The sequence below is a fragment of the Ostrea edulis genome, chromosome 8 (genome assembly GCF_947568905.1).
Source record: "Ostrea edulis chromosome 8, xbOstEdul1.1, whole genome shotgun sequence".
NCBI lineage: Eukaryota > Metazoa > Mollusca > Bivalvia > Ostreida > Ostreidae > Ostrea > Ostrea edulis.
Genome location: NC_079171.1, coordinates 62,549,372 through 62,563,444, shown reverse-complemented (window position 1 = coordinate 62,563,444; position 14,073 = coordinate 62,549,372). Strand labels below are relative to the sequence as shown.

Here is a 14,073-nt window from a genome sequence, read left to right as displayed (position 1 = left end):
GCCTTATATGACTATAGATAACCACTCTAAAGCACTGCACATGGGACAGGGGATACCGGAGGTGGGGTTGGCTGGCTAAGAAGAGTAAGCATCCTCTGTCAACCGGTCACACCCACCGTCTATATTTTGTATTGCTTAGAGGAGATTGATCACATTTCGTTATCTTCACAGGTCATGAAGATATAGTAGCTATGATTCGTTGTCGAAAACATTTAACATGCATTAAACACATTAATTCAGATATAGCATAGACGGTACATATGTTTCTTTATCTTTCAGGAGCCTAAATTCTATTAAACTAACAAATATACCACGGGAAACACTTTACAATCTGCTGAATTTACAAAAGATGGAAGTGTTGTTTCCTCGAAATTTTTAACAAAAAAGGATTTCAAAATAGCATGATACCTTTCTAATTTGTTTTTAAGAATAAGACATATGAAATGATTGAGTGTCAATCACATGTATAATCAATTATTTCTCTTTCAATTTTCAATAACAATAGGGCTCACGGCGGGTGTGACCGGTCGACAGGGGATGCTTACTCCTCCTAGGCTCCTGATCCCACCACTGGTGTGTCCAGGGGTCCGTGTTTGCCCAACTATCTATTTTGTAGTGCTTCTAGGAGTTATGAGATTGATCACTGTTCGTTATCTTCACCTTTCACAGAATAGAAATGATAAATATTGTTATAAAGGTAGTAAAGGGAACTTACAATTGTATTAAGATTGATTGATTGATTGGATATAGTTTTACGTCCCTTTCGAGAATATTTCACTCATATGGAGACGTCACCACTGCCGGTGAAGGCCTGCAAAATTTAGGCCTATGCTCGGCGCTTATGGCCATTGAGCAGGGAGGGATCTTTATCGTGCCACACCTGCTGGGACGTGGGACCTCGGTTTTTGCGGTCTCATCCGAAGGACCGCCCCTTTAGTCGCCTCTTACGACAAGCAAGGGGGTACTGAGGACCTATTCTAACCCGGATCCCAACGGGACAATTGCATTAAGAGAGAAATTATCAAAACAATGCTTGAAAAACATCAATAATGTGAAGTAAAATTACCAAAACTTAAAACATGCTGTGCATTAAGAAAGTTCCATACCGTACAATCAAAAGATATAAAATACAATAGTTGAAATAAATATACAAATATACATTTGAAAAAGTCATGTTGAAACATGATGATAAAGATTTGACCACCTATAATACTAATGATATGCAAGTCTAAAAAGATGTGTTTTTAAATGTTGTTTTTAAACTGTTAAAATTCTGACAACGGTGATGAGTATCAGTCACATATATGAACTATTCAGTTTAGAAATAGATCACAAAGCACTGGTACAACAAGTAAATGTTTCCAGCTAACCATGGGTTTAGTCTTGTCAACAACGCTTGTGTTTGAGAAAGCTTAAAGTATGTCAACTTCTTTCAAAATGAGATGAATTGAAATTAATTCTGTAACGTGAAGGATTCATGGGTTGTTTGGGACTGCATGAGTCATTTTTAGATGATTAAATCATTTTTTTTCTGATTTGCAGATACATGACTATATATATAAAAAAAAGATAGGCAAAAAAGACAGGTGATGGATCAATGGTTTAAATTTCAAATGATATATTATATAAGAGTAGAAAGGATTTTGAAATAGCAACATTGAAACAATACTGTTAGAAATCAATTTAAGAATATAAAACTATCTTATTTGTTCTGCATACCACCCATCACATGTGCCGTCACACTTGCTGGAAGACCTAGCGAGGGAGAATAATTGTGCCTCGTGCTTTGTTGACCAAGGAATCACATATACATGTGAATCTGATATTGATCCATGAAATGTGACATCTATCCTGGAAATGTGTACAAGAAGAATTTGGACCAAGTCGATTAATTAACACACGTACTAGAATAAGCAGTATCTTCTGTACCCTTCTTGGTTGATTGTATAATGCAAGTTTTGAGTATCTTTCTTTCATCTGGAGATGTCATCATCCCAGTGAAGGGCTGCAAAAGGTAGGCCTATTCTAAGGTTTTATTTTATGAAAGGTGAAGATAACGAACAGTGAATTATCTCAAAACTCCCACGGGCAATATAAAACAGAGCTGGGCAAACACGCAGAGCTCTACGCAGACTATTATAATTCAACGAATTAAAATGTTAAGTAGATTTAGAAATTGTCATTAAAACGGCCATTGAGAAAAAATAGTACTGTGTGAAAAATTTTATACGATTTTTGTGGCATATGGAAATTCATTTTTGGCCCAGGGAAAGTAAGTTTTTAACAGCTTTAACATGTTTCGTGAGGCCCTTTCACAAACTGGCTGTAGCTCAACTAAACGTGTGTTTCCAAAATACTTTGTACGAATTCTTGGCACGGTTAGTCTTATTGATATCTCATATCGCAGTGGTCGGGATAGGGAATACATATATGTCAATGCGTTCTTGTAGATATTCGGGAACACAGTGTACATGATTCCTCGTCTTTGTCCTCACCTAAAACCCGGGTGTGGTGTACTGTACCTTTTGTAAGCGGTTCAAGGTGATCTTATGGATTCCAAACAGGATATTTCGCATAATCAAGCTTTGATGTATCGCGTGCATTAATATGAGTCGTATGTGATTATGGACTTTCGAATTCGAACAATATTTCTAATATCAACGTGTTCTCTCTTTTTCTCTCCTATCTCTCTCTCTCTCCCTTTCTCTCCCCCTCCTCCCCCTCCCCCCCCCCCCTCTCTCTCTCTCTCTCTCTCTCTCTCTCTCTCTCTCTCTCTCTCTCTCTCTCTCTCTCTCTCTCTCTCTCTCTCTCTCTCTGGATAGTGACCTTTGGACTGGTCTGATATTTAATATAATTATTATCTAAAGAATAAGTATTGTTGTTTTTTTTTTAAATTCCATTTGTATCAGATTTCAGGTTAGTGATTTACTTCTTTGGTGGTGTACTTTTCGTTTTATCCACAGTCAACTGTACTTGGCACTTTCACAGATCATGTGTGGGTGTATCCCGGACTACTTTGAAGGTGTTCAACAAATCCTTCAATTCTAATAGTTCATTAATTCAACACGGTGCTGGTGATTAAAATGGAAGAAAATAAAATCGCAATTATATCATCAACAATAGAGTGTGCATGAGGATACCCACGGTATAGTAATGAACATCACATAAACTGTCTTAATTGATACATGTGTTACTTTCACACTTAATTAGAATATCGCATTTGTTTGAAAAGGTCACCTCGCTATCGTTCTACAACTCAATCATCTATAATCAATTTCCCAATATTAAAATTAGAATACAAATACTAATACAAACAGTGTTAAAACGCATCTAAATGAATCCTTGCTATCTTGTTTCTCAATGTGTTATGCCACGTTACATTCTACACGACAAGAAAAGAAGACGGAAGGAGAATAGCAACAAGTTTCGCTTTGTTCACAATATCTGCTGAATTTGCCATTCAAAGTATGTTTTTTTTCTTCTTCTGAGGATTAGCTTTGCCATCGTCCAGCCATTGAGCACTATGTTACTGATACAGCTATTAGTGTTTTATGGCACTGTGATCTCTGTAACGTCCGACAGAGCGTGTGATGTTTGTAACTGTAGCGGTACAGTGGTGAATTGTACTGGCCGGTCATTAACAGAAATCCCGACGGACATTCCGGAGAATACAACAAAGCTGTAAGTACCAGAATCTTACCTTTATTTCATATAGATAATGAACAGCATTTAAGTAATGGATTATATATCAGTCATCACTACTTCATGTGGTTTTAAAACAGAATCAAAGATACTGGCGGAGATTAAGCTACAGCCCACACAAATGAAACCACCTTGTCATGCCAAACACTGACCATTGAATTTCTTCATATAAATAATACAAAAGTAAGAGCAGCTTAAACCTAGACCCCTTGATACGCCAGTGGAAGGATCAGATACTTTCAAAGAGTACGTGTGGGTTAAAAACTTAGTTAATGGTTCATGACTGACTTGCATAAACCAGTGCAGTGGATTCATAACTGACTTGCATAAACCAGTGCAGTGGATTCATATGAAATGCACAAGTGTATATTTTCAACATATAGGCACTGAATTAAGTTACAACCACGATCTACTAGATTCAGTTTTAATGACACAATGCGCATACGACTTAAAAGTAGACAAACGTGTACCTTGGTTGAACATGCCATTACAAACTAAAGGTATGGTTCGTTCAGACATTGCATTATTAAAGTTATGAGTCACATTCCGGATATATAAGTTCCTGTCTTACATTACCTATTTGAATGGTTAGTGTCCCTTCTTTCTTTTTCAAATATGCGTATCGTCTTTATGCGTCATCAATGGAGTAAAATGATATATTCAGAAATTCAGTTGCAACCAAATGGTGTACAATGTCCCCTTCAGTAAAAAAGTATTGCTTAGAGGACTTATGAGATTGATCACTGTGCGTCATCTTCACCTTTCATTCAAGTAAGTTCAAATAAATCTAAAATCTCAGGGCCAATACCAAAATCCAATTGACACAAACAGTGATGCTCTTCGTGTGAGATCCGGGTTGACCTGCGTTCTCGGGAAGTTTCTGATTTATTCTAAGAAATATTTTTATACATAAATGTATGTTTGGGAATCTAAACTGTGTATGAACTATTTACAAAAGACTCCTAACACATCGTTTAAATATTGCTTACAGTAGGAATCCACAGCTAATGTAATGCGTGACTCTGATGTAGGATGATTGTGTTGTGATGCGTGACTCTGATGTAGTATGATTGCGTTGTGATGCGTGACTCTGGTGTAGGGTGATTGCGTTGTGATGCTTGACTCTGATATAGCATGGTTGTGTTGTGATGCGTGACTCTGATGTAGTATGGTTGTGATGTGAAGCAAGAGCAGGAGGGGGCCGTCTATGTACATACATTAACAGAGATAGTTTTACTGAGTCAAGTTCTTAAAAGAATGCGTTCAACGCCTCCAGTCTGCGTTAGATGACATTTTCTCTTCAGAAACCTTGATCACCTGTCTGAACACTGTGTGACCTATTTAAAATACTATCTTCGACTACAAATGTATTCAAGTCACAAACATCAGCAGAAAATCTTCCACTTGTGCAAAGTTGTCTTTTAAATGAAAGGAGGAGATAACGAACACTGATCAATCGCATAGGAATTTACTGAATACCATAATAAGTGTAACACAAATAATCACTCATCAAGTGTAGTGTATGTCATGAAGGATCGTAATCAAAATAAGTTATAGGTTATCATAAATATATTTACTCCTAGGGATAATAATCAAATCAATCCTAGTATATAGTAAACAAAATCGATCCTAGTGTATAATTCAAGAAACTAAAAAAAAAAAAATTGAAAGCAACTTAAATGTGTGGTTGCACATTTTGATTTCCATCTTGGTATGATCACGATCTCAGCATCCTGGCTGTCATCATCCCCTTGTCTGGGTATAAGACGATTTTATTTGAAAGGACAAATCGCATATTTTTAAACTTTTTAATTTGTTCAGCAAAATTAATTCATTTTATGCCTAAAACTACTTTACATGTGTTTTAAATGACACAGTTTGCGTAGTTTTCGAGTTTGAAAGCGATGAAATTAAAATCTTGCGATATGCATATTTTCTTCGATTTTTTACGCGCCATTATCTGTGACGTCATATGCGACCTCGAGCGAGAATATTTGAAAACAGTTGTTAGACATTTTATAAACATATTAGATTTAATTGATAAACAAACAATTATCACATTAACGGCTTGTAAATAACACTGCATTAGGGTGTTTTGTGCCGTTTAAGGGTGTACTTGCTGTCAGCAGAGAGGATTTGGACTCTGTTTTTTTTTTCAATTTTCGAAGGAAAGTATGAGGGACAAGACGTGAATATTTTTTGTCGGCACAATAACTTTGCCATAAAAAACCAGCAGAATTTGTCCCTGTAGATTTCCAAACAAGCACTTGGACAAAGACGTAGATAAACTGCGAGAAAAATGGTTTTATCGAAGCTACACACTATTACATATAGGCCTACGGCATATGCTTTCCGTTCTGCTCTCAAATTGAATACACACTAGCACTAACTGACCTTCACCTTGTAACACATACAGGCAGAATTTTGCTAGCAGTGTCTACCAACTGGTAGTTTAAAAAAAAGACAGTTAAAGATAAAAGATAATTGAACGTTCAATTATAAATAATAAAAAATGATATTTCCCAAATTTGAATTGAATTATAAAGCTTTCATTTTTTTTAAGGAACGCGTACGTGTTTACAACAACAGCACGCCACGCTCCTACTTCCTAAGTAACAACGTGTAGATTAAAAATAATAATGATTAATAACATTGCTTGAATAAAATAATTTAAAGGTATTGTGATTTTCAAAATAAGTTTGGTCATTTTTATTATTATTTTTCGAAATGTACCCGTGACAGTAAGTCTAGTTGTCAATGACACCTCATCGTATCATAATTTAGGCCTATCTAACCTCTCCAAAAATAAATTTAATAATAATTGCACTGTTTATTTTAGAAAAGCAACAACGGTATTTGCAGTTGTTTACAGAAATTGCATTACCAAATAATGTTTAGACAGTGATCCCATGTAAACATCATATACTCGCAAATTTATGCAGATTTCATACTCGCTTTCCTCGCTACATTTGGGTCGCTATTTGTGTGCACTGGTGGCTAAAAGATATAAGACTCGGGGAATTTGTCAACATCGAAATAAATGTAATCCATGGTAAATAAATAAGGCCCCCAAAACCCGAGTTTTTAAACATATCTAACACTACTTTTACAACAAGTTGATCGACGAAGATCGCATATGACGTCACTGTACCACGTGACTACCTATCTAATTAACTAGGCTTTTTAAAATCAGGGCTTAGTCCGTATTATGGCTAATTATCGCAATACTTCAGCGAACGAACTATTACAATTAATTTCTATACGCATAAGGAAGACAAGATGCATATAATTCTGTATACTTTGAAAACACGAGATGTGTCCTTTAAGGTGTGGAGGTTTATACGAGAGTTCATTGTACGTATGCTCTTAAGCAAATTCACTTCTTTATTTTGCTGAATTTTACTTCAGATTATCATTATGTGATTAATCATTGATCGTTATCTTAACCTTTTCATCTTAATGATCACTGTTCGTTTTCTTCCCCTGTCATTACTTATAGAGATATGTTTTAACGGTGCGTAACATGGATATATGAACAAGAGCTGTCAGACAACAAAATACCTAGCCGGGAAGCATGCCTCTTCTTAGCCTACCCCTTTAGTTCAAAAGTTAAACTGTTTGAAAAAATAGGTCAAAGTCCAAGATTACATTGTCAAACAGTTTGATACTGTATCACAGGTCAGATCATGCTGAATATGAAATATGAAATTCCTACCTCCTTTGTTCAAATGATGTAGACATTGTTAATGTTTTTGAAAAGAAAGTCGAAGTCAAAGGTCAATGGTTCCGGTAACAAAAGAAATGTATTTTAATTACGCATCTATATTTGTAACACCAAACCCCATTCATTTCGGTTCAAAATATGTAAAAGCTTTCGAAAAGTTGGTCAAACGTCAAGGCCAAGGTCATTAGGTCAAATCCTGGACCAAAACATATACATTTCCATAATGCATTTGTATGTGACGTTTCAAAACCCTATCCCTTACTTCAAAAGATACAGCCCAGGTCAAAGTTTTTGAAAAGTAGGTCAATGTCCAAGGTCACAGGATACAATGTTGTCCCAATGAGACATCTATATGTTAAATATCAGAACCCTATCCCCCTTTGTACAAAACATACAATCTATCTTAGAGTTTTTGAGAAATAGATGAAAATCCACAGTAAAGGTATATAGCTCAAAAGTCTTGGTACCAAAACAAAGCTATCTTTATGAGGCATCTATGTATTGAATATCGAAACCATATCTTCCTTAGTTCGACAGATTTCGTCCATGTTAATTTTTTATCCTTCAAGTGTAAAAGTTATACGGTACCAATTTTGATACATCAGATGCGCATTTCGACAAATAATGTCTATTTAGTGATGCTCAAGCCGAAAGTATGGAAATCCGAAATAACAAGAAACTTATAAGAAATAAAAAGAAAAACAGAGTACCAAAGACTTGATTCAAATTCGGCTAAGGATAAGAGCTATGCATGAGGGAGATACTCCTTAATTTTGAAATGGGTTTCTAAATTTTATCACAGCAATTAAATATACATTCGTATTTTCAAGATAGTAACGAAGTACTTAGCTACTGGACTGTAGATATTCTCGGGGACTAACATTCCATCAGCAGATGACAATAGCTCTCCGAACAGTGGTCCCGGCGAGCTAAAATATCGTCAGTTAAAATTCTAATTTCTTAATCGCAATATCTCGTTAATTTAATGGATATGGTCAAATCTGTTTTCGGTCAAACTGTCTGATTTAGTGGTACAGCCATATCAGTTTGAACCAGTTAGGAATGCCTGACATGCCAATATGGTTCCTCATAAGAGAATGGTTTTAAAGAGGAGCTTTCAGATCAATATATCTAGCCATCAGATAGACACACTGGTTTTCGCTACAGTTTACCTGATCATCATAGAGGGTCCACGGTGGCTGTTATCAGTCGACAGGGAATGTTTACTCCTCCTAGGCGCCCGATTCCACCAACGATCCGTGTATGTACTGAAGAAGGAACAGGGCGTGGAAAGGACCTTTGAACTTGCTTGTATCGTTGGTCCTAGCGGTGTTTGATTAACAAATTACCCACAATTCTGAAATATTGTATTCTATCATGTAAACGGTGGTGGTAGCTCATTGAGTATGACGTTGTAACCAAGACACTATGAGTTCAAGACCTGTTTTTAACCTGCTCACCATTAAGAAGTGAGAGTCAGAGTCATGCATCTTAGAAAAGGATATCAAAATGATATCAAAACAAATATCCGATGTTGCGGTGAATTTTGAAACCCGAAATAGCTATCATTGCTACAACCTTGAGTGCTAACATTCGACATAGATACACAAAAAAGATGGTCACGTTCTGAAAAAAAAAGTAATACAAAAATTATCGTGCCATGCAGAGTAGATTTATAAATGGTGTTTGAAGTGAAACAAGCCCCATTAAAATCATTTGTTTATATACTAGGGGAAAAAAGAAACTGTGCATTATTTGATATATGAAAAAAACCCAAAAAATAACAATGGACATATTTTAATTTTTGTAATACTCTTAACAAATGTATTCGTTTCAACATTTCATAATCCATCAATGTTAACGTCAAATAACGTCAATTTCAGCACACTCGAAAGACACTGGTATTCGAATTTGAATTAATAAAGTTAATATCGCGTGTGACCACTATTTGCATTCACGCATGTTTGACAACGGCGCCTCATTGATGCCATTAAAGTGTTCAGAAATTTTTGAGTGATGTTGCTCCAGATGTTTGTTAAAGCCTGGCCCAAATCAACGAATGTCACTGGCTGATTTGGTAAACGGCGTAGACGCCGTTCCATTTAATTCCAGACGCGATCGATCGGCGATAAATCGGGGGAAACAGCTGGCCAAGCCAAGACATCGACATTCTGTTGAAAAAAATAGCCCTGACTAAACGTGCAACATGCATGGCCTTACGTTGTCTTGCTGCAGAGTGGTGTGACTTTGCTGTCCCTGTATGAAGGGTATCACATGGCGCTGAATAATTTCGTCTCGATAGCGTACGCCGGTGAGATTTCCATTGACAATTTGTAGAGGGGTCCTTCCGTGTGCTGCTATTCCACCCCACACCATAACGCCACCTCCACCGAATTGTCGATGTTGCACAACACAAGCGTCCTGGTACAGCTCCCCAACGCGACGATAACGCTACAACGGCCATAATTGCTATCCAAATGAAATCTGGATTCATCAATGAACAGAATATTGGCCCAGTCCTGTATTCTGAATCGCAGTTGGGCGCACCGCTGGACGTCTTGGTCTGATGTTGGGCTCGTGTAGACGATTACGCACAGTTCTTGGACTGATTGGTCAAAGTCCAGGAATGTTCCGAGCAGTCAAACTTGCTGTCTGGAAGCGATTTATCAGGCGAACAAGTCTATTGTGGTTGTCCTGTCGACGCAACGTCACACGAGGACGCCTAGAACGTGGTCGATCCCGAGTGTTATCAGATTGTTGGAAATGTCTCCTTAATGACTGGATGGTGTTCCAATGAACTCCAAACTGTCTTGCTACGATATTTTATGCCATTCCAGCTTCAAGCATTCCTTAACGAATAGTATCCAAACAAACGTTTTACACTTTACAACCGAATATTCGAACCTAGAAACGATACAAATTCATTGAAGTAATTAATTTCGAGGCAACTTTTAATTCTAGTGATTAATCCGGAGAGAAAAATATACATTTCTTAAAACCAGACTTTATAAGGCAAATATACCTTTTCAGTTTATGATGAACAACTATTTTTTTTTTCATGTCAACAATTGATTATTTTCACCTCTTTCTGTCTCATGTAGCTAACTTTGTTTATTATGGTGAATACTAATGACTGATAAGGAAACATGTGAGGAAGATATTTCATTTACATATCTTGAATCATGAGGTACTCTTAATGTAAAAACCGAAAGTCTAGCTTACCTAAAAAACCTCTAATATTTTCGCCACCTTGGCTAAAATCGCATTCCAACACTCATAGATATGTATATGTAGCGTGGTTCAGGAAATCAGGTTCACCATACTATAGTGTTGATGTTAGAGTAAACCGCTCTCACTATTAGTGTCTTTTATACCAAAAATAGTAAAGAGTGAAGATTAGAATTTGCTATATCAAATAGTTTCATTTATTGTATCGTGTGATGGTACCTCTCTAAATTCTAATCAGAATATTATCTTCAACGTGCTTGCAAAACAATGGCGCCATGCTTTTTAACCTCGTATTGTGAAGAAGTAATGAAGTATTAGTTATGAATCGAAATACTCGTTGTCGAAAACAATTTCTTTTTAAAAACAATGATCGCATTTTTTTTGCTACATCAGTGTTATATCGGAAATAAATTTGCCACTAACTGTATACATTTATTTTTCTTTCAGGTTCCTAAACGGCAGTCAAATAAGAGAAATACCACAGACAGCATTCCTCAGTCTAGTAAATTTACAATGGCTGTAAGTATACCTTTCTTGTAAATTTGAAAACGAAACAAACTGAATATAACTGAAAAGGTGAAAAGAACGAACGGTGATCAATCTCATAATTCCTATAAGCAATACAAAATAGATAGTTGGGCAAACACGGATCCTTAGACACACCAAAGGCGGGATCACGTGTTTCGGAGGTGTAAGCATCCCCTATCGACCGGTCACACCCGCCGTGACCCCTATATCCGGATCAGATAAACGGAGGTATCCGTAGTCGAGATCAGTGGGCCAAGAACGGCCTAACAATCGGTATAAAACACGTCAGACAGCATTTGACGAACTAGATCGTTACTAAAAATAGATTCGTAATACAACAATTCGTATTGACATTTATGAAATGATATATTTCAGCGTCTAACAAATGCATGCAAGATTATTTATTGTTTTTACCTTTAGTTCCGTTCGCATTTTTGAGTATAAATTACAGATCGAGGTTTTCATAAGATATACTGTATTATTATTTTGTCATAGAATTTTTAATGCTGTTTATTTTCCAGTCTAGTTCGTTGGGTATGACTCCAAAATCAACCCGTCAATTTTGTGCTATCGTGTGGGTGCTTACATTTCTCTGGTTGTTTGGAATTTGTATACAAATTGAAAATTCGATTAAAGAGCTACATAACTTCATGTTGTACAGTGTAGTTATTTTTGTATTGAACTGTAAGGCAATGTTATTTTTGCATTGAACTGTAAGGAATGAATCATGTTAGACCTATGTTTTGGAATAGAACCGAACACTTTACTTAATCCCCTTTGCAGATGACAAACAATAACCTGCATCAATTTAAGTAAATATCGTATAACATAGCATAAAATCTACTTGATCCACTAGGTTATCAAAACATATTCTACTAAATAGTGAACAAAACCTTTTCAAGTTGATTAAAATAAAGAAAACCATATCAATGTTATCTCTAGTGTTTAGAATTATATGTAAATTAAGGTATATGTAATCAATATTAAACAGAATCAATTGTATTCTATATTAAACATAATAAAAAAAATCATAGAAAACAGATTCAATAGTAGTCTATCGTAAACATGATAAAATAGTAGTCTATAGTAAACATAATCTGCTGTAGTCTATAGTAAACATAATCAATTGCATTCTGTATTAAACATAATAAAAAAGTTTATAGAAAACAGATTCAATGGTAGTCTAAAGTAAACAGAATCAATTGTAGTCTATAGTAAACAAAAAACAATTGTAGTCAATAGTAAACAAAATCAAGTGTAATATATAGTAAACAGAATCAATAGCAGTATATAGTAAACAGAATCAATACCAGTATATAGTAAACAGAATCAATAGCAGTCCATAGTAAACAGAATCAATAGTATTAAATAGAATCAATAGTACTCTATAGTAAACAGAATTGATGACTACAGTCAATGTAATACAGATAATAAATCGCAATGTGTAGTTTATGCCACGAAGGATGATAATCAAACTAAATCATACAATATCGTAAACAGATATCATGCTAGTCTATAATAAGTAAAAATAAACCAAAGTACATACAAAACAGAATCAGTATGTGTATACTGTACACGAACACAGTCTTATTGTTTAGCAAGAAATCAGCTGCAGTTTATAGTATAGGTATAGTATTGATAGCATAGATTGATCACTGTTCGTTATCTTCACCTTTCATAGTAAAGAAATCGTTTTTGGTTCTGATGGAGGACCGGTGGTTGTTGACCCGTCTGCGAAGGTCTGTTGTTTCTCCTATGTACTGCTTCTGGCAGACATCGCAACTGATGAGATAGATGCAGTTATTGGTTTTGCAGGAAAAGTTTCCGAATATTTTCTAACTGCGACCCGTCCTCCATCAGAACCAAAAAAGATTTGCCAGTAGCAACACATTTTAATGGCAATAACCACCGATGGGAGGACATGACAGTAGTGGTTATTGATCATGACCCTAGTTGGGCAGATACCGAAAGAAAGCAGAAGGAAAAATTCTGGATGCACAGGTTGAAGTCATTTGAACCGCATGGTATCAACAAACCTACTGACTTCACCAGGATGAATACGGGCTAAACCCTTACTAGATTTTAAGCTTCATCTAGACCTACTCGTCTGATCATGTCCCTAACAGTGGTACTATGACCATTTTTTAACACATGTTTTTTTTCTCTTTTCAATTCTGTTTACAATCAGTCCACCTTTTAATTTTTTTTTTGAACTTCATAACCGATTGCTTACATGTAAAACCCATTTATCAGTTTCCGTGATTCTATGTTTTTCTTACACATCTACCCTAGACATGATCAGTACGGGAATGTCTGATGTTGATTCAATTTCCTGGGCTGCCTATTCTTTGTTTTTGTTTGGAGTTGGTCCATTTTGTTAACTTATTCAAACTTGTTGTTTACATTATCTTTCTCTCAAACTTTGTTCATCTCTTACTTCGTTTACTTAGCTTTTTTTCATTTATTTATTTATTTATTATTTATTTAGTTTTTTGTATTTGTTACTTACTATTATCTTTTATAAATTATGCATGGTTAAAATATAATCTCTCTGGGTACGAGTTAGCTCTACTATTTGTCTACGTAATTGGGTTAACTCGTTCCACTTGAGATTAATTAAGTTTATTGTTTTTCTTTTCGGACATTTTGGATCAGCTCTTTGGACGAATAAGGCATGTCCTAATTCGCTCCACTTTTAACATTGATTGGCAAGCCTAAAGACCAAAAACATGTAGTCTGCGTTGTAAATACGTTTGTAGATTAGTGTAGTTGTAGTGCTAGATGCATTTATATGTAGTTTTTGTTATTATGCTCTGTTGATACTGACAACATTATGTAATTGTTTTCGTTTGTCCTGACAATCTCGTTGTTCGTGTCGTTGGTCATTTTAG

The 14,073-nt window shown here is 35.7% G+C and overlaps 1 protein-coding gene across 1 annotated transcript in view; it reads left to right on the top strand.

Moving 5' to 3' along the window:
* The first annotated feature begins 3,410 nt into the window (after window positions 1–3,410).
* The window catches only part of LOC130049243 (slit homolog 2 protein-like), a 126,702-nt gene continuing 116,039 nt past the window's right edge, over window positions 3,411–14,073 (top strand). Inside the window, exons 1-2 of the mRNA XM_056146617.1 lie at window positions 3,411–3,681; window positions 11,102–11,173. Coding sequence (XP_056002592.1) covers window positions 3,524–3,681; window positions 11,102–11,173 — 230 coding nt within the window. The 5' untranslated portion in view covers window positions 3,411–3,523. The remainder of the gene's footprint in view (window positions 3,682–11,101; window positions 11,174–14,073) is intronic.